This window comes from Phaseolus vulgaris, chromosome 9 (genome assembly GCF_051622355.1).
Source record: "Phaseolus vulgaris cultivar YP4 chromosome 9, ASM5162235v1, whole genome shotgun sequence".
NCBI classification, from domain to species: domain Eukaryota; kingdom Viridiplantae; phylum Streptophyta; class Magnoliopsida; order Fabales; family Fabaceae; genus Phaseolus; species Phaseolus vulgaris.
The window spans coordinates 30987171-31012390 of record NC_143506.1 but is presented as its reverse complement, the minus strand read 5'-3'; the positions used below and the strand labels follow the sequence as shown (position 1 = coordinate 31012390).

The window sequence follows — 25220 nt, the reverse complement described above, 5'->3', positions numbered from 1 at the left end:
TAACTTGCGACTATGGGAGACCAACTCCAGTTCCTCTTAAACCTAACAAAATATGGTTGTATCTAAATAAAAATAATAACATGTGACCAAATAGCTTTATATTAAGTGCAATTTTTAAGGGATGGAGTGGAGGACTATAAAACCCAAGAAAGGATTCAGGAATAACATAAATAATAATAGATATGAATCATAAAATTTAGTTTTAATTACCTTTTTGGTCCCTACATTTAGGTCAATATTCAATTTACTACAATGACTTTTTTTAAAAAAATTAATTTGATTTTAAGGTTTTTTAAAATGTACTCAAGTTGGTCAATTCTGTTAAATTTGGACCAACGACATTAAGTTCTTGTGATGTGGCAAAAAGAAGTGAAAATGTTGACCGTGAAGTGTTATACACATTGAAACTCTTATGTACATGTAGGACACATTTAGGGTTTAGGATTTGCCCCCTTTTAGGGGTTGGTTTTGTCCTTTGGATTGAAGGTTTTGTGAGGTTTGTGTTCTTTGTTGGAGTTTTACTACACTCCATGTCCACTTTCTGGCAAGGTTATGGAAACAGTAAACATCAACAATTGTGATGGTAAGGTAGTATCAAGATTTTGGAGGTCTCAACACCACATCATAACTGAAATTGCGATTGTAACATCATGGTTTCGGATGCCTCAGCTACCAAGTTGCAACCAAAATTGTAGCCACAATTTTCAATAACATCAACAATGACAATTTCAAACCTTGCTCTGTGGCGTCTTAACAAAATTGTAACACAATATAGTAAAGTTTGAATAAAATAATTTAAGTAAATAGTAAACCCGTGAGTGACGCACTTACTTAGTAACTAGAATTTTCTCAAAAAGTACTCTGACCATGTCATGTCTGCACTTCACTCTTAGAAGATTCTGCGTGTGACTACCTCCCTTCCTAATAGTGCCACCACCTTCAATCAATTAGAGAGTGTAAGCTTTGGATAAACTTCAATGCCTCTGCTAGATCATGAACTTGCATCACCACATCAAACGATCAACCACAATCCATTCCAGAAACTAACATAACAAACAACATCGAGTGAAGAGTACCTAACCTTCAAAATCAATGATCTGCACCACTAATACGCGAACACCAAAACCAACATTGTACCACAATCAAGAATCCAAATTGCCATAAACCCAAATTAGTGATTGCAATTAAACAAATCCTAATCTCTCTTTTCCCAATTTCGTCATGTTTAACAATCTCCCAAACCCTCCAATTGCCACATCAAAAACCTTCATTATAAATTTCTCCCATTTCACAATCCACATTTGCACTTCTTTGTGCCACATCATAAGCACTTAATATCGTTGATCTAAATTTAACGGAAGGGACCAACTTGAATATATTTTAAAAACTTCTAAGACCAAATTGATTTTTGTAAAAATCACTGTAGTAAATTGAATATTTACCCTAAATGTAGGCATCAAATAAGTAATTAAACCTAAAATCTACATAAAAAATATTTACATAACACAATATTTGTTATACATTGATGTTCCCAAAAGGTATAAAATCAAACTAAAAGCTAATCCATATATTATATTTATGAGTTTACAAGAAAAATACAAAAAGCTAACGAAGCAATCCATAAGTTGCATGAAACTTTAAAGCTACTTTATACTATATAACTTACTTTTGAACTACGTTAGATTAACTCAGGGAATAATGATATAACATACAATAAATAAGTTTATCATTAAATTTTTTATAATTAAACATTTTATAAGTTAGTATTTCAAAAGCAATTAAAAGAAATTATATCTCAAATATATTAACTAAATCTAACTTAAGAAGTAGTAATGTTTGTTTGTTTTACAGATTTCTTTGACTTTTCTTTTTCATGTTGTTGACATAACGGTAGCTCAATCATTTATGAGAAGTGTCCCTCTCCTCATCATGAATGAGTTTACGATGTTTATATCCCACTCAAAGTTATTCAGAGACAAACATATGAATACTCTTTCAATGATAAGTTTTCCACAAGTATATTTCACAATTTCTTTTTCTAAACAACTTGTGAAATATGAACTTCTTAAAACTTTATCACACTAAAGTTATGTTTAACTTTAAAATAAAAATAACTTTCAACAATTCTCATAAAACATTTCATAATCAAAGATTTTCATATGAAAGAACAATGGTGATTCTAAAAATATTTCATATAAAATGTTAAAAAGAAAACATATATCTTTTATAAAATGAATCCGAAATTAGTCTTTCATAACCCCTAACCTTATATTTCTCCTATATCACATTTCTCACCATAAAACGAGGAAAATGATAGAAATAAGAGAACTAATCATCCTAAGAAAAATTAATCAGTAAAACTTAAAAAATATGAGAAGAAGCGAAATCAAGTAAAGATGGAAGAAGAAAAATCTCTTGATTTATTTTACAATTCAAAATAAAACGATTTGTGTATCAAATTGTACAATCAATAGTTACAATGGAATAAGTAATTCTCTATTTCAAATTAAAAAAAATCCAAAAACAACTTTGAAAACCATAACTTAATAGAAAATATAACGTGGTTATTTTGAAATAAATGGTTATGCAAGAAGAATATGAGAAGCTGGAACCACCTTTCAAATGACATTTAGAAGACTGAGTTCTCTCAATATTTCTCTTATACACACAAACTTGAATAAAATCTCTTAACCACACTAAAAAGAATATTATTTGTCAACCATGTTGATTTCTTACAACGGAATTAAATGGCTTTGCCAAACTAAGAGTGAAACAAAATCACTTCTTTATCATTGGACTTGAAACTAAAATTTGATCAAACAATTTGCTTACAAGTAGATGATACAACTTGCATGTTCCTTCAATACTAAATTATTGCAAGGTTGTAACTTTCTTCTGAAGCCAATAATAGCTCACTACTTACAATTACCATGAGCTTGCAATTGCCAAGTTATTTGCTATATATAATCCTTCAACTAATGTTTTTGCTGTGAAGCACATGCAGGAGCATCAAAGTTGGGGTATACAACAAATGCAATGGACAAAGGAGTGATGTATATTGGAGATCGCACATTACTACTCACTGGATCCAACCTTGGAAGATCTCCCTGCTCTGTTAACTCCAGTGGAATACCATTAAGCACCATGGTTTGGCTTTTGAGATAACCATCTTTTGGAGTTAAGTGGTACTCTTCCCTAAATGTCACCTCTGACCCTTTTGTTCCTACCCAAGAAAATGCCTTCTTCAGTTTATCAAAGAATGAGTCTTCCTTATGGATGTTTGTGGCCACTTCCTTTTCAATACTTGCACTCACAGGGTTTCGAATACTGAGAGTAAAGCGAGTCTCATTACTTAAGTTGATTAGAAGTAATGTCACACCAACCTGTAGAATGAAATTGATAAGAACTAGAAATATGCTAAAAAAAGTACTAAATGAGTCAGAATGATAAGTCATATAATGTAAAGCTCAAGTTCTATCAAATTCCATTTATTTAACAAATTTTCCCAAATTCATTACCAACAATGTCATATATAACAGACCATCAAAAACAAGTAATCAAAGATTTTTATTGGGTGGATGAGCTAAAATTCAATTTTTATAAACTTTTGAGCCTATAACTTCCCTTGACATATTCTTGAGTCTAATGGTCAAATTTAAATATCACGTGTAAGTGTGCTAAGCTTCATATGATGTTATATCATGTTTGATTTTGTGGTAGTTGGAATGCTAATAAAAACATATATAGAAGAGTGAACCAGATAATAATGTGATTCAATAACTATCCAAGTTGAACTAAATTATGGAACTTACCCTGTCTTTTGAACAATGGCCATAAGTGCGTAAAAAGGGTGAAGAAACATCACTTGAAACTGTAAGAACTTTCTTTCCCATTAATCGATGCCACAAAAGTGCACTGTTTAGAAACAAAACCAGAAACTAGGTTTAGTTATGCTCAAACATGATAGCATAAAACATCAAGTGACCTTAAGGAAAAAAAAAGGGTATTCTTTTTCTGTGTTTTTTGCAATTTCTATCTGTACTTGCCTGTAGTAGTCAGGATTGGGAGTGAAGGTGGTGGTATTGAGAAGTCCATAGTTCCCTCCAATTAGAGTCTGCCTACAATAGACTTTAGTGTTGTATCTGGATGCTATTCCAAGTTGATCTAAGTACCTAAGCCATTTCAATTTCAAAACTTTAAAAGAATCACATCACAAGTAATTGTTTTTGCTAATATAACATCATAACTTCAGCTATGAATAATTGGAACATAAAATGATGGAAGGAATAGACAACCAATATCACCTACCAAAAACTGTTAAGAAAAGTATTAGATACATGATTGCCACCACTGTTGTATGCCCCACCAGCTTCTCCTACCCATGCAGAAGACCAAGGACCATATGTTTGAATGGTTTCAGAAAGATTGCCAAAAATCGATTCCACCTTGCTTAAGCGTTCAGGATCTAGAATCTTACTTTCAAGATGCTCATCACTACCTGAAAGAGAAATCAACTTAGAAACTGACCATGAATGACAAACAACACTATTTTTCCAACTTGTAAACAAAGTATATCATCTTTGGTACAACATAAGCTGATAAGGTTAAATGTTGAAATAAATATATCAATTGCCAGCGCATGTCTCTAGCATTTATGAGAAAAATAAATTAAACAGAAATACTGACTGTATTGAAGTACATGAGCAGGTAGTTCTACACAGGACAATTTCATGTTACCATTCATTATTAGCGTAACAATCTTTGGGTGGCTTTGGAGATAATCAAGGATACAACAATCTTCATATATTAGCCCTCTGGATAATGAGTTTTGTCAAAAAAGGTTGATCATACTCTACTCTAGCAAACTCTTGCAATTATTTAGTTTTTAAAAAAATGCAGCATTTTCCTTTAAAAGAATGCAATACATAAACAAATATGATAATAGACCTCAAGCTTTGCTTGAACAAGTTTCTCCATAAGCACTTCAAGGAGAGAAAAATAAGAACAAATGTAATAAGGTTCTCCATAAGCTAAAATGAGCTTATGTATTATAAGCTAATTTTTAGAAGTTAATGTTAGCTTGTGGAGAAACTGATTTCAATTTTTTTATTCTTTTAAAAGTGTTTATGAAAAAGTTTGTCCAAACAGACCCATCATCTATCTTGTCATGAAAGAGAAGCAATGAACATGCCTTATTGCCTCAACTGATTTAACTCAAGCCAGTATTTTTGTTAGAAATTGTCAAAACTGTTTAGGAAGTTTTATATTTTATCCTTATTATATTTTTATTTTGTATCACAGTTGTATCTTACTATTAATATTAGGATTATGTATTTAGAAACAATCCCACAATCATAGGGATTTGTTTCTCTAGAATTAGTTGTCCATATTTCCTAAAATAACTAGCAAGCTCTCATGTATATATAGGTCTAATGACCTCATAATTTATATAGAAGAAAATATTATTCCTTCTAAACTTGATATGGTATCAGAGCTCCTGATCTTTAGGAGTCTCTGACCGTGCCTGAAAACCCTAAGTTGCAGCCGTCATTGCTGCACAACATTGAGCCTTGCTGCAGCCTTCATTGCTGCACAACCTTGGCCTAATCGCAGCCTTCATTGCTGTGTAGCCTTCACCGCGGCTACTGTTCACCGCGGTTACTGTTCACCACGCACTGTTCATCACGGTTACTGTTCACCGCCGCTACTGTTCATCACTGTGATGGCTGAGATCACTGAGATCGTGAATCCTATTGGGGACAGATCCCAAACTGCTGGAGAATTGCAGAATGTTCATTCTGCTTATAGATTAAATGGAAAAAATTATCTCAAATGGTCTCAACTCATTAGAACCATCTTGAAAGGAAAAGGAAAGGTCAGTCACCTGACTGATATAGCCCCTGATGAACAGGATGCCAAGTTCAAATCATGGGATGAAGAAGACTCCATGATCATGGCATGGCTGTGGAATTCAATGGTCCCAGAAATCAGTGATACCTGCATGTTCCTTAAATCAGCAAAGGAAATTTGGGAGGCAGTAGAACAAACCTATTCTAAGGCCAAGGATGCTGCTCAAATATATGATGTAAAAGTGAAAACCGTGGCTGCCAAGCAGGGAAACAAATCTGTTACAGAATATGCCAATCAACTCAAGTCCCTATGGATGGAATTGGATCACTACCGAGTTATAAAAGCAAAATGTTCAGAAGACTCAGCAATCCTTAAGGAGTATATTGAACAAGATAGAGTCTATGATTTCTTGGTAGGCCTGAATCCTGAATATGATCAGGTTCGAATCCAAATCTTGGGAAAAGAGAAGGTCCCAGGGCTTAATGAAGTGGTAGCCATTATTCGAAGTGAAGAAAGCAGGAGAGGACTGATGTTGGAGACCCCAACTACTGAAAGCTCAGCAATGAAAGCTGAAGGAGAAACAGCCATGCTAACTAACCAGAAGAAAAGCGGGTTTTCCAATATAGAGAAAAAACAGGAGGAAGTCTGGTGTACCTACTGCAACAAGCCGCGCCACACAAGGGAAAAGTGCTGGAAATTACATGGAAAACCCCCAAGCAGAGAATGGGGCCAGAAAGGAGGCCCTCCAAAAAGGGAAGGACAAAGACAAGCACACATTGTTAATGGACAAGGAGAAGAATCTGTCCAGCTGAATCATGAAGAGATAGAAAGGGTAAGGTCCTTTCTTAGTAAATTGGAGAAGCCCTCAGGTATGTGCTCCTTAACATATTCTGGTAGATTCAGGTGCTACTGACCATATGACCCCTCTACCTAAATACTTCTCCACATATATCCCATGTCCTAGCAACAAGAAAATTTCCACAGCAGATGGAACATGTATAACTGCCGCAGGTCAAGGAGAAGTCCAAATAAGCCCATCTATAACATTAAAACATGTCCTTCATGTCCCTAAATTGTCCACCAATCTGATTTCTGTACAGAAACTCACAAAAGATCTCTCTTGTAACGTTGTTTTTCATAACAACTATTGTGTATTTCAGGACAAAAACTCAGGGAGGACGATTGGACATGCTAGAGAATGGAATGGCCTATACTACATGGAGGATCCTAATCTTGGTATCAATAGTCACTCTCTCATATCTGAATCCACCATGACCAGTAAAGAGAAAGCTCAACTATATCATTGTCGGCTAGGACACCCTTCATTTCAAGTTGTAAAAGTGCTCTTCCCTTCCTTGTTTCAGAATTTAAATGTGGAGAGTCTCCATTGTGAGGTGTGTGAGCTTGCGAAACACAAGCGTGTACCTTTTCCCATTAGTAATAAAATGAGTCCTTTCCCTTTTTTTCTTATCCATACTGATGTCTGGGGTCCTGCTAATATTCCTAATATCTCAGGTGCTAAGTGGTTTTTAACCTTCATAGATGATTGTACACGGGTGACTTGGGTTTTCCTATTGAAACATAAATCTGAGGTTAGCTCCATTTTTGTTTAGTTTGTGTCTATGATTAAAAATCAATTTGGAGTTAATATCAAGAGAATTAGGTCTGATAATGCCAAGGACTACTTTAACCTGGTGCTAAACTCTTTTTGCCAAAAGGAAGGGATAATTCATGAGTCTTCATGTGTTAACACACCCCAACAGAATGGGATTGCAGAAAGAAAAAATGGGCACTTATTAGACCAAACTAGAGCTCTACTTTTTCAAAATCATGTCCCTAAGAAATTTTGGGGGGAAGCCCTTCTTACGGCCACCTACCTAATCAATAGGTTACCCTCTAAAATCTTAGCATCAAAAAGCCCCATGGAAGTCCTATCCTCCTTCTACCCACACCTAAACCCTACAAATAAACTCCAACCTAGAATATTTGGGTGTGTATCCTTTGTGCATGTTCATAGTAATGAAAGGGGAAAGTTGGACCCTAGGGCTGTCAAATGTGTATTCTTAGGGTACTCAACCACACAAAAAGGATACAAGTGTTTTCACCCCCCGTCAAAGAGATTCTTTGTGTCAAGGGATGTCACATTCAACGAACACGAGAGCTACTTCCAGCCTCATCTTCAAGGGGAGAATGTAAGAGAGGAAGATGAGCCTCTCATGCTTCCAAATATGGCATTTGGACCTGAAATTGGGACAAATAGCATTGCTGTCCCTGAAACTGAGACAAGAACAAAACAAGCACCTGAACCAGCAGCAAGACCTGAATCAGCTCCTGAACAGGCACCTGAATCAGCAGCTGAATCTGCACCTAATGGTGGTGGGAAATTCGGAAAAAATCTGGTATATTCAAGAAGAGGAAAGGTCATTCCAGAATCTATCCATGTCCAAGAATCCAACCTACCATCTTTACATGAGGTAACAGTTTCTAATCCTAGAAATTCCAATAATTCTAATGAGTTTATTTTGGAAAATTCAGAAGCACAGGAGGATCAAAACCTGGATCTTCCTATTGCCCTTAGAAAGGGAACCAGAACCTGCACCCAACAGCCACTTTACCCTCTATCAAATTTCCTATCCTTTGAAAAATTCTCTCCTACCCATAAAACCTTTCTCACAAACTTAAACTCTACACCCACACCTTCCTCTGTATCTAAAGCATTATCTGACAGGAAATGGAAACAAGCCATGGATGTGGAAATGGAGGCACTAAACAAGAACAGGACCTGGGAGCTTGTCACCTTACCAACTGGAAAAAAACCAGTAGGGTGTAAGTGGGTATACGCTGTAAAGTATCGGGCTGATGGGACTATTGAGCGTTACAAGGCAAGGTTAGTAGCCAAAGGATTCACTCAAACCTATGGAGTGGATTACTTGGAGACATTTGCTCCGGTTGCTAAGATGAACACAGTCAGAGTAATATTGTCATTAGCAGCAAATCATGATTGGGATATGCAGCAGTTCGATGTGAAGAATGCATTCCTACATGGAGACCTTGAAGAAGAAATATACATGGAGTTGCCCCCTGGCTATGATGGACAGGTTGCTGCTGGAACCGTTTGTAAGCTAAAAAAGGCTCTATATGGGCTGAAACAATCCCCAAGAGCATGGTTTGGAAGATTCACCAAAGTTTTGACAAGTTTGGGCTACAAACAGAGCCAAGGAGATCACACTTTATTTATTAAACATTCCGTTTCAGGAGGAGTAACAATATTATTGGTGTATGTAGATGATATTATAATAACTGGAGATGACAAAGAGGAGCAGCAAACGTTAAGTCAATGTCTTGCCACGGAATTTGAAATTAAGACATTAGGGAGACTTAAATATTTTTTGGGAATTGAAGTGGCCCATTCCAAGAAAGGAATCTTCATATCTCAACAAAAATATATTACTGACTTGCTTAGAGAAACAGGAAAGACAGCCTGCAAACCAGCAAGTACTCCAGTTGATCCAAATATAAAGTTGGGAAGTGCGGAGGAGGATAATGCCGTGGACAAGGAAATGTACCAAAGACTCGTGGGCAGGCTTATTTACTTATCTCACACTAGGCCAGACATTGCTTTTGCTGTGAGTCTAGTCAGTCAATTTATGCACCAACCAAAGGAGGCACATTTGCAAGCTGCCCTTAGAATTGTGCAGTATTTAAAAGGGACTCTAGGAAGAGGGATTTTGTTCAAACGAAACAAAAGTGTTCGTCTTGAAGCATACACGGATGCAGATTATGCAGAGTCAGTTGTGGATAGGAGATCAACTACTGGATACTGCACCTTCCTTGGTGGAAATCTAGTGACTTGGAAGAGTAAAAAACAAAGTGTAGTAGCTAGATCAAGTGCTGAAGCAGAATTTCGAGCAATGGCCCAAGGAATATGTGAACTTCTATGGCTGAAGATTATATTGGAAGACTTGAAGATAAGATGGGATGAACCTATGAGGTTATATTGTGACAATAAATCTGCAATTAGCATAGCCCACAACCCAGTACAGCATGATAGAACTAAACATATCGAGGTGGACAGACATTTTATCAAGGAAAAGTTAGACAGTGGCTTGATTTGCACCCCATATGTGTCCACTCAGAGTCAACTTGCAGACATACTCACCAAAGGACTGAACTGCAGTAACTTTGAAAGAATTATATCCAAGCTGGGAATGGAGAACATCTATTCACCAGCTTGAGGGGAAGTGTCAAAACTGTTTAGGAAGTTTTATATTTTATCCTTATTATATTTTTATTTTGTATCACAGTTGTATCTTACTATTAATATTAGGATTATGTATTTAGAAACAATCCCACAATCATAGGGATTTGTTTCTCTAGAATTAGTTGTCCATATTTCCTAAAATAACTAGCAAGCTCTCATGTATATATAGGTCTAATGACCTCATAATTTATATAGAAGAAAATATTATTCCTTCTAAACTTGATAGAAATTAACACTATTTTCAAAGAAGAATAATGAAAAGAAAAACTTCTATATATTTCACCAAACATACAATAAATGTTAAAAAGGAGCACTGTCCTTTCCACTAGATTATTCCAATTACAAGTCTCTCAAATCTCAAAAAACTCCTCTTTTTCCATCTGAGCTTCCTATTAAAGGGCTCCTTTATGCTAACTAACTCTTAGCCGCAAAAACTACCGTACAATTGTATTCTTAGTTTTTCTTTTAAACCTCCTATATCTTGTTATCAACTTGGTGTGCTTGCTCTTGCCATACAATACCACCCTCAAAACCAAAATTTTCCTCAAGGCTAAAATCAGGAAATTTATTTGGTATAGTACACAAATCTTCCCACGTGGATTCCTGTTAGGCAGGAAAATAAAGACAGCACTTGGAGGGTGTATCATAGAAGGAAATTTAAAAAATAAGGGTTGAGCGGGTTAGTTAATTGTTGGGTTAGTTAGTTGTGGTGAGGGGGTCTTTAAATAAAGACCAACCTACTGTGGGGAAGGGGATCTGAATTGTTGTATGAAGTTGACAGGAATAAACCTGTGTGAAAGGAGCTATTTTTCTTTGTAACCCTTTTGGGTGTTCTGTTCTGCACTGTAATAAAACAGAGTTTCTTTCTTCTTGCTGTGCTTGGGAGGGATTCTGGGTTTTCTGTTTGGGAACCTAACAATTCCTCAGTTGTTTTCCCCTTCCATTGCACCCCTTCCGTTTCATTGATACTTGTTGTATGGGTGCATCATTTTGAGTAATACCTTAAATGTAAGCCCGAATTAACACATGTTCTTGCACTTCTAATGGTAGTGCAACTTCCACTTAATGATCCCCTATTTCCTTATTGAGCTGAGATATGTAGAACATAGGATGAATTCAAGCTAGTTGCGGTAATTGTAATTTAAAAGCCACCTCATTGATTGCTTAAGAACCAAATATGGTCCATAGTAACATGTTAACAGTTTGGGATGAAGCTTGTTAGACTTAACTCCGTCTACTTGGCCAAATTTTTAGAAACACCAAATCACCTAGTTTGATCTTAGAAGGTATATGATCGTTATCATGAATTGTCATTTTGAGCTTGATTTCTTCGCAAATGAAATTTCAGTTGTCTCAAAGTATCATCTTTGTTCATAAGGTTCTGCGCCAATCAAATAAAGGGATTGCTCAATTTTGCAGATTGCACAATTTTGCAATAAATGAAATATATTCCTAAATGTCCCCGAATGTCCCGATAGTCGAAGAATGATACTCTTGTAGTAACTTATGAATCCACTGTGATGATGTTTCCAACACCAATCTTCCTTTATGATACAATTGTTCATGTTCCAGAATATAATGGGAGTGCAAGTTTGGATCCTTGGTTAATTTCTCCTTGATTTTGACAAAATCAGGTCAATATTAACCTCCTCATCAATAGACACAATATCCGGCCAAAAAGGTTTAGATATGGCTCATAGCTCTTTGTCTTCTTCTTTCCTTGATAAGGCATCCACTATCCAATCTTATTTTATTGAAAATGCGAATACTTGCTTTGACAGGGATGTGATGGTCTACTTCTCTGATGTAAGCCTTTAGGTTCTTTAAATAGTAAGTATTTTTTTTTTATCAACAAAGAATGAAATTAAATTAAGAGGGATACAAAAGGGGTATCCTAACCCTTTTACATAAACCAAATCACATTAAGAATCTCCAAGAATAAAGAGATGAACAAACACCCCAGAAGCAATAGATAGATAATGTTTGCTGCATAAGCTAGACATCCTATTCCAGCTAGCACCGTGCTCGTATAAGCACTGCAAACTGCAGCTACAAAACCATCAAAATACACCAAAATATTGGTTATCTCCACCACCTCATTGACATTCCTTCTACCCAGCTTGCAGTGGCACGATTGTAGCACTAGTCACAGAATTAATCACTTCAATGCAGCAACTTCCATTCGCTCCTTTTTGGACTTTGGCTTCTCCCTGTTTGCTCCTTTTAAGCTCACTTTTATCAGAAACCAACTTCCTACTTGCTAGGGTCCATCTTGCACTTAGATTGGTTGGAACTCTAGAGATTTGTTGAAGTTTCCTATCCTTGATTGTAGAAACCATAGACGTTTTCCGTTGTTGCTTCTCTAAACTTTAAGTGGCTTGGGCTTCTACTATCCAAAGCCTAGCAACCACTTCTATTTTTGTTAACTTCAACAATGCTCGGGATGAAAAAAAAGCCTTTGATAAATTAGGATCTCTTATGATTTCTACCCTTTGATCTCAATGACAAAAAGTCACAGTAAAGGTCCTTCAATTGATGTTAACCTCACCTATAGTAGCAATAAAGTCATCCCAAAACTATAATCACCCACCTTCACATTTAGGTCTTATATTGGCCTTGAGTTCTTTTATACCCACATCCAAATCTCACCTTTTACAAATTTGTCGGACCAATCTTCAACCCCAAATTCTATACCTAACATGTTGATATGAAGTTGTCACCAGCACCACTATCAATTAGAATCAACACCTTTCGACGCTATATTTCCCTTTATAATTTCATTGCTTGCGGTCAAATCATATCCCCAACTAACCAAGTTAATAATTTTAACCACTAACAATTTAACTCTTGGTGTTCATCCTCCTTTTTTCAACAAAACCCTCTTCTTTTGACATTAATTGCCATATCTCTCTTGCCTCATTAAGCTAAAAGAACAATCCTCAAACTCTTTTCTAGACACTTATGATTTGGACCAAAAGCTTCGTATTCAAGATATGAAAGGTTCATGGTTTCTCTAATCTCTAACCCTATCTGACCCAAATGAGCCTTGGCCCATTGACAACCCAGAGAACAATTTCCTACCCCATGCCATGTTTGTCCAAACTCATTGAACATGCACTAAGCTGCATCCTTGAGTGTCCATTCGAGACACAATTCCTCTTCCACCTTGATAAAGAAAACCTGAATTAGGTTCCTGATATGAAGGTCTACTCATGTGCTGCACCGTTTATTGTAGCACGTTTAATATATATATATATATATATATATATATATATATATATATATATATATATATATATTAAACAACAACTAACTCTATTGACACGGTAACTGACTCTCAACTATTTGTAATTACATAATAGTTTTATTCCCTTTTTCTCTTATTTCTTCTCTCATAATAAACCTTCATAATAGGAGGTTGTGTCCTATCAAAAGGATTCTTCGATTTTTGTCACTAGAATTTGAACCAATGGTTAGCATTTCCTTCCATGCTAATGAAGCCTGGGCGTAATTTTCCAACCTTTTGACGATTTGTACTTCAAAGAAGTTTTTTCCCCTTGCTATCAAATCCTTGTAGATCACTCCCTTCAACAGGTAAAGTCTTTATTTCTCTCATGTTCGGTATGCTTTCTTTCACCAGAGTCGTGTTTGTTCTCAGGTCTGCAATCTCCTTCCTCTGTTCACCAACTCATCTCTCCAAAGCCCTCACTCTACTTTTCATTATGCCACTCGTAGATCTTACAGATAGGACCAAAATTGTTAGCAATCAGAAGGATAACCTCTTTATATCACCAAACATAAAAAAAAAATGCTACAAAGGAGCACTCTCCTTTCCACTGGATTATTCCAATTACAAGTCTCTCAAATCCCAAAAACTCCTTCCCTTTTTCCTCTAGGCTTCCTGTTAAAGGGCTCCTTTTTGTAACTAACTCTTAGCTGTAAAAACTACCTTAAAACTGTATTCTTAGTTTTTATTTTTAAACCTTCTCCTATAATAAAGAAGCAATGCTGTCTTATTATAACCTTGTTGTGCTTGCTCCTGCCTAACAATATTATTACCCACAAGAATGAGAAATAGAAGCAAAGGAAGGACTTTCCAGCAGTTTCAGATTATTAAACATTTGGCAAGAAAGCCTATAGTAGAAAGAATTAAGTGACAGTCAAACCTGGGCCCAGATTGTATAAATGATGAGTCAGAACATTGATTATGCCTGAGCCAGAAACCTGAAGAAGCTTGTCATACCACTGTCTTTCATAAAATCCTCCCGGTGCCACAAGTGAAGGCTTGAACTTGGAGTTCTCGTACAATGTTCCTAGAATTTGCTTAAGCTTTATCAAATCTTTCCCATACTGTGCAACCCCAACACTTGCACCAATGCCCTTACCACTCAACTCATTCCCTACAGCAGCAGATTCAAGAATAAAGGTTAATTCAAACAAAAATAAACATAACAAATAACCCTTCCACTTGTTATATTTAGTCCTACCAAGTTCCCATGAATCAATCTTGTATCCCTTTGAAATAGTGTATTTTATAAAATCATAAGCATTTGTCGGGTCCCAGGTTCCTTCCCAAACATTATGACTAATCTGGTGCTTCCCATGTAGTGCATTCAAGCCAAACGTCACAATGGCCCTGCAAGTGCCAAACTCCAGTTAAATTACATCACAGCTAAACAATTCCTCCCTTATCCTTTCTTCTTTACCCTTTACCATTACATAATGCATATAAAGACATAGTATACTAATCATGCATGTACTGACATTCGTATTCCATGTCTTAATTTATCTAGACAAAGTCACGTAATAGGAATGGAATCAAGCCTACAGATCATAGACTAATATCTCAGATATTCACCAGAACAAAAATCTACACCAATACTTGCAAAAATGGAATATAGAAGCTATAATAATTAAAATAAATAAAGCATCTAGAGAGTGTGATAATCAAGTTAAATAATATGCTTTTATTTGCACGGTTTAGAGATGCAATTATAGAGCCTATAATACCAGCAATGACTGCATATAAACTGCATGTTATTGGAATAAGAAAGTAAGTCGGTAGAGTCATATAAGCTTTTATTTGCAAGGTTTTGTGATCAAGAGTGGTAGAATAACTTAGTGACACAATTATAGAGCCTATTATACAAGCAATGACTGGATATAAACTGCATGTTAATAAACAGCTAAGTCGGTAGACTCATTCAAAACAAAGTTTAAGAAAATAACTAAGAATGCCACTAGTGAGTCTCAATTACCAATGAAGGGAAGTTCACTAGCATATACTTTTGTGATGAAACATTTAAACAGAAGAAGAGACTCCTTCAGCATCTATTAATGTTAAAAATGTGACCCAAGCAAATTAAAGTCATTACTTTGTTAAAGTACCACATTAAATAGCTCATCTTATTTTTCATACTTTTGCTTTGAGTTGAAGGAAGAGGGGACAATGGAGGAGGTGAAGATAGATAAGTATCAATGTTAAACTTCTCACCCTGTCTCATTGAAAAACTGATTCAGCTCATCCCACCTTTTCATGTGTAAACATCCCTTTGAAAATCCAAATAATCCACCTTTAATCTTTTGCAAGGGATGACAAGGAGACTTCAAACTTCCTACATCATATAGAACCTGGTCTTGCAAAGAACCTCCAAGTCGTATCCTCAATGGCTTGAGTGCTATCATGCAACCATTACAAAAAGAATAACATCATACTTAACATAAATACTCCAAAGTTAAAGATATCATAAAGACTTTCTAGATCATAAAGAAGTAATGCAAATATACACACACCTTGGATGGCCTTGGAAAGGAAAGGAAGAGACAAGTCCTGGAAAATCAATCCACATTGAAGTGAACAATGAATAAAACAGATTAATTGGTATCCATGGTTCTAAATAGGAGAGGTGGGAGTGGAAAGGGATGATAAATTGTAGAGTGTTTCATTTCATTTCCCATACAAATGAATTTCAAAATACTCACCAAATTTACAACAGATGAATATCCCCAGGGGCAATGGTTGTAGTCACACTTGTCATGAGGCCACCAATCAATAGTGGCACAAATAAAGTTATCACCTGTTTCAGCCTTTGTTTGAGCTCCATCTACTAGAAGTGAACCATGTTCAATATCTTGACTTAAATTGGCTTGAAGAGAAGCCAACAAAAGAAACAATGCAAGGAGGAATCTCATTAGTTGATCAACTGTATAAGCAGCGGCCTCCAAGTCCAACACAACTAATCCAAACCAACTGCAGCAAAGGATATAAAGAAAATTTTAAGAGAGATTTTCTCAAGCTATATAATTGGAAAACATTTAAATGAACACTACCTAATGATTGCTCATAGTTAAATTGTTGGGTGGAAACCAGAAGATTACAAGGGGAATATATATTATGATCGCCTAATTTCCTGAAATGGAAAGTAATAGTGCTCAAAATTATTTAAAAAAAATAAAATAAAATGAATATTATGATCACCCAAATTGATAGTTTCAAAACATAAGCTAGAACTACTTAGTTGATGTTACCAGTGAAGAGTAACACTGGTGTCCTATCATGGTGTGTCCCAATCATGAATTACAGTGTCCTAAACAACTTTATTGTAGCGAAAGGCAACTAAAAAATAGAGAACCACTTTTCAAAATTTGGAGCATTACAGAAATAATTTCAAAGTCAGAATTCTTACCATGATCAAAATCACACGCTAATTAAATAAAATAAATCCATTAACAAGGTTAACCAGAAACAGAGACACCGGAAGCGTAACAGCACTCAGATATATTTTATATGCAGAGATCGAGATCCGAATGAAACATCAAAGAATTATGAGATAATAGTATTAAATAAGAAGGTCCAAGGTTTGAAAAAATATCAGTGACCACGATTTCAGCCACGGTATCAAGATTTAAAAAAAAAATTATTAGTGACTGCATCTATCACGTTTGTCTGCCACAATATTGAAGATCACGACAAAACTGCCACAGTAATTTAAAATCTTCAAAAAGAGTGAAATGAAGTGGGTTTTGACCTTCCTTGACTAGTTGATGCAAAAATGTGGAGCTCTGAACTAAACTCACATGACAAGAAGAAGAAGAAGAGGAACCCAGAAGAGAAAATTGAAAAACCAGAAGCAGGGGCACAGAAAGGAGGAAACTTTGGAGATGGGGGTTGTCAACTTGAAGCTTCTTTCGCCATTGATGAGTCTCAGGAGTGAGTGTCAATAATGGCGGAAAAAAGTGTTTTTTCTTTGCTTTGGTTTTCAGTGTCGGTATGTCTGATGCTCAGAGGCACCCACCATATTAATAAGAAATAAAAAAATCCAATAGAAAACATGGGTCCTTTCTCTTCTACGTTCTTCTCTTGTGAGACTGTAGAGTCAAACATTAAATAAGATAAACTGCACAACGTTAACAATGATTAATCAAACAGGGACAATTATTGCTCCATTATCCTCTCATGTGTGCTCTTTTATGGTTATGGAAAAAGTAAGAAAATTTAGAGAAAAATGAAATTAGAAAAGAAATCACTGAATATTCTTTTATTTTCTAAAACAAAAAAGAAATTTAAGTAATTAATGAATACCACACATTTTCCATTAAGAAGATAATATATAAGTCAATGTTGATCAGTATAAGTTATTAATTTTTTTTTCTCGTGTTTGTGGTATATTTTATTAAATATTTCAAAAGGTTAAATATTTTTTATTAATCAATTTAGAATTTATTTTTAATTGATTTAATACTTATAAAAAATAAATATTTTACTCTGACTTGACTTCTTTAACACAATCTAACCTTATTTTTAAGCATTATTATTTTACTATTTTTGGAGTTTAAAGCTAAAGGGATTAGCGAGTTTTAGAAACCTAGAACTCTTTTCTCAATTGCTCGGGTATTGGAACTCCTTTTTCGGAGGATGAATGTACATTATCAAGAACAAGAGGGTTTTTTTTGCTACAATTCTTGTGGATGAACTTCGAGTTCAAGTCATGGTCGAGAGATAAGGTTTTGCCCTGGTGGTAAACCTGGAATATGAGAAATTTCGTGATTTCTGCACACTTTGTCAGATGATTGGGTTGCGCAATTGTAGACGTCTTCAAGCCGATTCGGCTAGTCAGAAGAAAAATCAAGTGTATCTTCCAACCAAGAAAAGGGTTTAGCGGATCCTGAAAGGGATGGCAATTCTAAGAAGGCCATTCATCGGGAGGAAATGGCTGCCAGACATCGGGAGGAAATGTTGGTTTCTTTAAATGTTATTAGGTTGTCAGACAAGGAGATCCTCTTTCTCCTTTACTTTTATGCCTTGCTGAAGAGGGGCTGGGATCACAATCTGTCAGCTATGGGATCTCTGCAGCAAATGATTAGCAAGAAAGGTAAGTTGTGTGTTTATTTTCTGCAGAGGTAACAAAACCATTGCCTGTAGCACTTTAGCTAGTTGTAATTCTGATCACCACCTGATCTTTCTGAAACTGGGAGATTTGGTTAAGAGGAGGAATTCTTTGTCTAATTTTTTGGCTATGTGGAATGAAAGAAAAGACTGCCAGAATATTGTTCAACAAATCCGGAGTACTTCTGTTGCGGGTTGTCCTATGCTTGGCTTGCAGAAAAAGCTGAAGGCACTCAAAACAGCATTGATTGAGAGGAATAAAAGTACTGTTGGAAATGTTTCTGTGCAGGTTGCTCAGTTGCAAGAAAATCTAAAATTCTTACAGCAGAATATGCTGTAGTTTGGGGAGTCGGATAGAAAGTGTGAAAAAAAAAACAATCCAACAAAATATAAGCCAGGCTTTGCATATGGAGGAATTTTTTTGATGGAAAAAGGAAGTCTAAAGTGATGGTTCACTGATGTGGTTTTAGAGAAGCCTGAACATATTGAGGAACACATTTAGAGAAGCTTTATAATGCTAATTCACAGATTGATCATGATTCCAAATCTTGTTACCAAGAAAGAAAATCAAATACTTACTGCTCTTCCATCTTTAGAAGAGGTAAAAGCTGCTATCTTCGGTATAAATAAACATAGTGCACCATCCTAGGATGCTTTTGGTGGTCTTTTCTATAAAAAATATTGTCACAACATAGATAGGGATGTTTATGAGGCGGTCATACAATTCTTCACGAAAAGTTGGATCCATACATGTAAGAATTCCAATATTCTTAATCTCATTCCTAAAATTAACAATGTTTCTATAATATCGGATTTTTGGCCTATTGCTTTGGCCAACGTTAGATATAAAATTATTTCTAAAATCTTGGCTGATAGATTGTCTTCTGTTGCTACTAGAATTGTCTCCAAAAATCAAAACGGTTTTTTTAAAGGTAGGGATATTAAGAACTGCATCATTGTTGCTTCTAAAGCTGTCAATTTGCTGAATAAAAAAGCTTTTGGCAGTTATGTGGTTCTCAAAGTTGATACTAAAAGAGTTTTTGGTACTTTGAATTGGGGATATCTTCTTTCTGTCTTAAATGATTCTGAGTTTAATGATAGGTTCTGTTATTGGGTTAAAACTATTCTAGATTCTGCTAGCCTGTATATGAATAAACGGGAGTTATGTTGGTTTCTTTAAATGTTATAAGGTTGTCAGACAAGGACTTCCTCTTTCTCCTTTACTGTTATGCCTTGCTGAAGAGGGGCTGGGATCACAATCTGTCAGCCATGGGATCTCTGCTGCAAATGATTAGCAAGAAAGGTAAGTTGTGTGTTTATTTTCTGCAGAGGTAACAAAACCATTGCTTGTAGCACTTTAGGTAGTTGTTATTCTGATCACCACCTGATCTTTCTGAAAATGGGAGATTTGGTTATGTGGAGGAATTCTTTGTCTAATTTTTTGGCTATGTGGAATGAAAGAAAAGACTGCCAGAATATTGTTCAATAAATCCAGAGTACTTCTGTTGCTGGTTTTCCTATGCTTGCCTTGCAGAAAAAGCTTAAGGCACTCAAAGCAGCATTGATTGAGTGAAATAAAAGTACTGTTTGAAATGTTTATGTGCAGGTTGCTCAGTTGCAAGAAAATCTAGAATCCTTACAGCAGAATATGCTGTAGTTTGGGGAGTCGGATAGAAAGTGTGAAAACAAAAATAATCCAACAAAATATAAATGAGGCTTTGCATATGGAGGAATTTTTTTGGAAGGAAAAAGGCAGTCTAAAGTGATGGTTCATTGATGTGGTTTTAGAGAAGCCTGAACATATTGAGGAACACATCTTGAATTACTATGAAAAGCTTTATAATGCTAATTCACAGATTGATCATGATTCCAAATCTTGTTACCAAAAAAGAAAATCAAATGCTTACTGCTCTTCCATCTTTAGAAGAGAAGAGGTAAAAGCTGCTATCTTCGGTATAAATAAACATGGTGCACCGTCCTAGGATGGTTTTGGTGGTCTTTTTTATTATATAGTATTGTCACAACATGGGTAGGGATTTTTATGAGGCGGTCATACAATTCTTCACAAAAAGTTGGATCCTTACATGTAAGAATTCCAATATTCTTAATCTCATTCTTAAAATTAACTATGTTTCTATTGTCTCGGATTTTTGGCCTATTGGTTTGGCCAACTTTAGATATAAAATTATTTCTAAAATCTTGGCTGATAGATTGTCTTCTATTGCTACTAGAATTGACTCGAAAAATCAAAACGGTTTTTTTAAAGGTTGGGATATTAGGAACTGCATCATTGTTGCTTCTGAAGCTGTGAATTTGCTGGATAAAAAAGCTTTTGGCGGTTATGTGGTTTTCAAAGTTGATACTAAAAACGTTTTTGGTACTTTGGATTAGCGATATCTTCTTTCTGTCTTAAATGATTCTGAGTTTAATGATAGGTTCTGTTATGGGGTTAAAACTATTCTAGATTCTGCTAGCCTCTATTGGAATAAACTGGAGTTATGTTGGTTTCTTTAAATGTTATAAGGTTGTCAGACAAGGAGATCCTCTTTCTCCTTTATTGTTAAGCCTTGCTGAAGAGGGGCTGGGATCACAATCTGTCAGCTATGGGATGTGTGCAGCAAAGGATTAGCAAGAAAGGTAAGTTGTGTGTTTATTTTCTGCAGCGGTAACAAAAAATTTCTTAACAATTTGAGGCAGCAGCCTGAAATGTATGGTAAAGTCTCTAGTCAATGGGTGAAAAAGGATAAAAGAAGTTTTTTTACTGCATCCAATGCTTTATATCTCAGAATTTGGGTTTCTCAAAAGGGAATCTTCCTTTTACATATCTTGATGCGCCAATTTTTAGAAGTCCTCCTGAAAAGAAGTATTTCACTCCCCTTATTGATAAAATTTAATTGCAGATGCAGAAATGGAAAAGAAGGTTGCTTAGCATGATGTGAAGGTTCCAAGTGGTAAATTCTGTGTTGCTATCAGTGGCCTATTCATCTTATCAAGTATGTGGAGAGATGGATTAGAAATTTTATTGTGGAGAGATGGATTAGAAACTTGATTTGGTTTGCTGACTTGGATACATTCCTGATGAGGTTCTACATAATTTTGCCTTGCTGCAATCTACTTTGGATAACATGACCTTAGCTGATTGTGATGATGAACCTGTCTGGTCTGGTCTGCTAGGGATGATGGTTTGTCTCTTAAAGCTGCTAAAAATTATATACATAGCAAGCAAACTGGAATACATTCCTCCAGCCTTTTACATAGATATTATTTATATAAAAAAAAATTAGTAAGTAATCTTATTCAGGATGAATTTTAAGTTAACTACTAAAGAATTCATTATGATTGATTAATAATATAAAATACAATATACAATTACTTATACTATTTTCTCTTATAAATATGGATATTTATAAATTTTTTAAGGATTTTATTTCCCAAATCTTTCTTTTCTTCTTATTCTATTGAGTTAACATAAAAAAAAAAAAAAACTAACCAAATTTGTGTAGTCTCAATAATCGATAGACTGAACTTGATCAAACGGAACTTACTCAGCCCATGAATACAAACATGGGGACTAGACCAAATCCATGTTAAGAAATACAAAGTAAATCCCTTGAACAACCTAGACAAAATGATATGGTCCAAGGGATTCCCAGGGACTTCATGATCAAATCCTTAGTAGAAGAAAAAGTCATCGTGGGAAAGATTTGCTGAAGTCAAGACTAAACTTTTCGAGCGGCAGAACATTAAAAACTAAGATGAGAAAGAGACTCCTCAAAATTATTACACATAGAACACAGATTCAATCCTTTCTGTTGAACCTCCATATCAGTGAGCAATCTATTTTGTAAAAGGAGAGAATATGATCCTAAATCATTTTAGAGCCTTCTAATAAATTTCCATTAACTATGAGCCTATAAATAGTGCATGCATTGTTTCTTTTCTTGATCACAATATGAAAAAAAAAATTGTGTGCTTGTCACCATCAATGAACCAAAGCATGTGTGCCTTCTCTTTCCAAAAAAATATGATGACATTCCAAAGCATATTAAAGATCATCTTTTGCCTTCTATTCCTAAGCAACAAGGGCATCAATATGCTGTAAAGAGGCTTTGTCTAATGGTTGTTGAACTAAAAAGAGAATTTTCTGCTTATCAGCCACCACAACATGAATATTTCCAAAACCATATTCATTCTAACTTCCAAGAGATATCTTTAGACGCTGCAATTTTCTCTGAAGAAACAACATAGTACATCCACTAACTGGAACAACCCAAGACTGTCTAATAATATCCAAACAATCAGGATGCTAAAGCCACATTATAAGGAACTTTGAAGAAGAATATTTGTGGCTAGAATTATCATTAGATATGGAAACCAAGGGAGGAGTATGATCAGAACAACTCTTAACAAAAACTTGGTATCTTTAAGAAGACCACTCATTCAAGCACTCCAAGTTACAAAGAGCCCTATCAAGCTTTCTATCAATCCTTCTATTCCCAATGCTCCCATTACACTGGATGAATGAATGGCTAGAAAAAAGGCATATCAAGAAGATTACTAGTGCTAATCCAATCAAAGAATTCGGTGCAAGAAACTTGATTAGGAGTCGAGCCCCTTTTGCATCCTTCAGAAAAAGAATAACATTAAAATCCCCTACCGGGCACTAGGGGCCTTGAAGGTTGCTCAAATCATTCCAAAGAGCTTTCCTTGTAGAGTAGGAATTTTTTCCAATAGACACCAACAAAATTAAAATCCTTTACCAACATATTTTCTAAAACAACTACAAATTGCGCGTGTGCATAAAAATTGCATATAAGATTAGGATTAGTAAGGCACCAAAGCCTAAAAGATTTTTGGTTACTTTGAGACACCGCAATAATGGAAAGATTAAATTCTTGGAATAAGGAAGCAAATTGATTAGAGAAAGCAACCATTGGTTAATAAATAAATAAACTATGAGGGAGCACCTGTTCATAAGCCTCCCCAACATAACCAGAATTTTTTTATTTGTAGTCCTCTAATATTCTAGAACATACATTTCTCTTCAATTACTTTTTCTTGGATTGATCTTCTTTGGAGGTCGTATTGACTTTTAATCCAACTTTAGGAGGACATCTTGGTTTCCTAGAGGTCTAACATGTTCATCATCTATTGCACTTAATGATTCTTCCTCATCCATCCCATCAGCCCAATTTTTTGTGACTAATTTGACTTTTTCATTAAAGTTACTAGTCAAGGTAGTATTCTCAATAACCTCGTGTTCATCACCTGAAAGAGACTCAAAAAAATTTCCAAGACCAAATCATGAGAGACAGATTTGAAAAAAAACTCATTTTGCAGAAGCAGATCTAATTCGCGTTGCATTGTTTGCTGAAGTACATTGAAAAGAGTTTTCAAACGAACCAGAATTAATAGCAGAAACAATGGGAGATTCATGAACACTCTTCAAGGATACCTTTTTAGTCACAATGTCAAAAATTTGAACGTCGTTAGCATGCTGCAAAATGTACATGTTTTCCTCCTCTACTCTTTAAGAAACCACATGAGTATCCTCGTTTTGCCTATTAGTGATGTTAGATTCCTTGTACTGAGCAACAACATACTTATATTGAACAACAATAGGTTTAGACAAAACAATAGGAATTTCCTTAAAAAGAGTTTATATAAGCAATTAAGAAAATAATTGTTTCTAGCCATTGGACAACTTCAACTCACTTGAATGTCCTTTTTGTATCTGGCAAGATTGACAGTGGACCATTTATTAAAAGCACTCTATGCATTTTTAAATTATCTTTCTTATTTATACAACATCCTGGATAACTGACAATCCTTAGCATAGCCTTTTGCACCAAACTATGGTAAAATTGCACATCGTATTGGACATATAGTTGGATAGAGTTGAATAATGCTTGTGTTAGCTTGTTGTTGAAGAAAACAATTTTAGCTCTTTTTTCAAGAGATCACATTTCATGTGACTTGTGTTTGAATGGATCTCTTTAGCAGGCGAAAACAACAAACATTTCCCGCAACATAGAATAAACTTATAGTATAGATATTCGAGAAGTATGAGGTTAGCTCAAACTATGCGTGTATTGTTTGAGCATATAAATGTCATATTAGATGGAAAGAAAGACTACATAGTATTGTGTCGTGTGACATACAAAACACTTGCATCTTACGTGATTTGTTGTTGAACTAAGCATTTGTCTTATAAATGATGCAAGACCATGTTTTATGCTTTGTTGTATTTAAGCACTTATTCAAAATTATGGGTGTTGGAATTTTTCCTAACAATCTCCCCTTTTCTATGGTGCTTAAAATAATAAAATTTAAACCATGATATTTTCAAGAGCAAGTTTAACGGATCAAGTTTTCATAAAAAGGTTTTAACATAAAAAAGACTCGTGATATATAAAAGGGATAAGTTTGACGGGTTGTTAAACTGTTGAATCTAAATATTGAATTATCTTTAAGTCGGATTATATCTAGTTGACATATCTTTTAACTTTTCATTACATTGTAGATTTAGTACAAAGTTAGATCAAACCATAACTGTATCAGAGCCTAAGATAGAGCGATTTCAATGGATACTACTTTAACAAAATAAATGTCATTGTTTTGCTCAAACAATCTAAACTGACTCTGAAGGCTAAAAGCTCCCCTTGAGCTTGTGAGCTTTGTCTTTTCTTCGTTTTTTGTTCTTGATTTTCTCTTCTTTTCTTT

The 25220-nt window shown here is 35.2% G+C and overlaps 2 protein-coding genes and 1 long non-coding RNA gene across 12 annotated transcripts; 2 read left to right on the top strand and 1 right to left on the bottom strand.

Annotated features, from left to right (window-relative positions):
• Positions 1-2598: 2598 nt before the first annotated feature.
• LOC137820016 (heparanase-like protein 1) lies at positions 2599-17575 on the bottom strand. Of its 5 annotated transcripts, none has more exons than XM_068623778.2 (11): positions 17140-17575; positions 16442-16521; positions 16094-16361; positions 15905-15941; positions 15606-15789; positions 14599-14747; positions 14278-14511; positions 4309-4498; positions 4047-4172; positions 3813-3915; positions 2599-3383 (listed from the first exon to the last, which is right to left on the bottom strand). In XM_068623778.2, the coding sequence occupies exons 3-11, from the start codon at positions 16301-16303 to the stop codon at positions 2976-2978; spliced, it is 1641 nt and encodes a 546-aa protein (XP_068479879.2). In that variant the 5' UTR covers positions 16304-16361; positions 16442-16521; positions 17140-17575; the 3' UTR covers positions 2599-2975. The 5 variants fall into 5 exon arrangements, with proteins under 5 accessions (XP_068479879.2, XP_068479882.2, XP_068479883.2 ...); XM_068623781.2 differs by having other exon boundaries at positions 17189-17493; XM_068623782.2 differs by lacking the exon at positions 17140-17575 and adding an exon at positions 16798-16993.
• Positions 5723-9325, top strand: LOC137820017 (uncharacterized). Its single transcript, XM_090294818.1, has 2 exons — positions 5723-6682; positions 7011-9325. Exons 1-2 carry the CDS (start codon positions 5723-5725, stop codon positions 7461-7463), a joined length of 1413 nt encoding a protein of 470 aa, XP_090150944.1. The 3' UTR covers positions 7464-9325.
• A 346-nt stretch (positions 17576-17921) lies between the features above and the next one.
• LOC137820973 (uncharacterized) lies at positions 17922-21788 on the top strand. 6 transcript variants are annotated; one of them, XR_011082721.2, is made up of 5 exons: positions 17922-19249; positions 19688-19800; positions 20104-20431; positions 21022-21134; positions 21398-21788. It is a non-coding gene; the product is annotated as an uncharacterized LOC137820973 (long non-coding RNA). The 6 variants fall into 6 exon arrangements; XR_011082723.2 differs by having other exon boundaries at positions 17979-19098; XR_011082722.2 differs by lacking the exon at positions 20104-20431 and having other exon boundaries at positions 17975-19098.
• The last annotated feature ends 3432 nt before the right edge of the window (positions 21789-25220 follow it).

Excerpts from the sequence above, each read along its gene's own strand:
- LOC137820017 (XM_090294818.1), top strand. The coding sequence starts at position 5,723 with ATGGCTGAGATCACTGAGATCGTGAATCCTATTGGGGACAGATCCCAA. Across the intron at positions 6,683-7,010 it reads ATCATGAAGAGATAGAAAGG|GACAAAAACTCAGGGAGGAC; the intron begins GTAAGGTCCTTT and ends TGTGTATTTCAG.
- LOC137820016 (XM_068623778.2), bottom strand. The coding sequence starts at position 16,303 with ATGAGATTCCTCCTTGCATTGTTTCTTTTGTTGGCTTCTCTTCAAGCC. Across the intron at positions 15,790-15,904 it reads CCTTTCCAAGGCCATCCAAG|CACTCAAGCCATTGAGGATA; the intron begins GTGTGTGTATAT and ends GTTGCATGATAG. Across the intron at positions 3,384-3,812 it reads GCCATTGTTCAAAAGACAGG|GTTGGTGTGACATTACTTCT; the intron begins GTAAGTTCCATA and ends TTCATTCTACAG.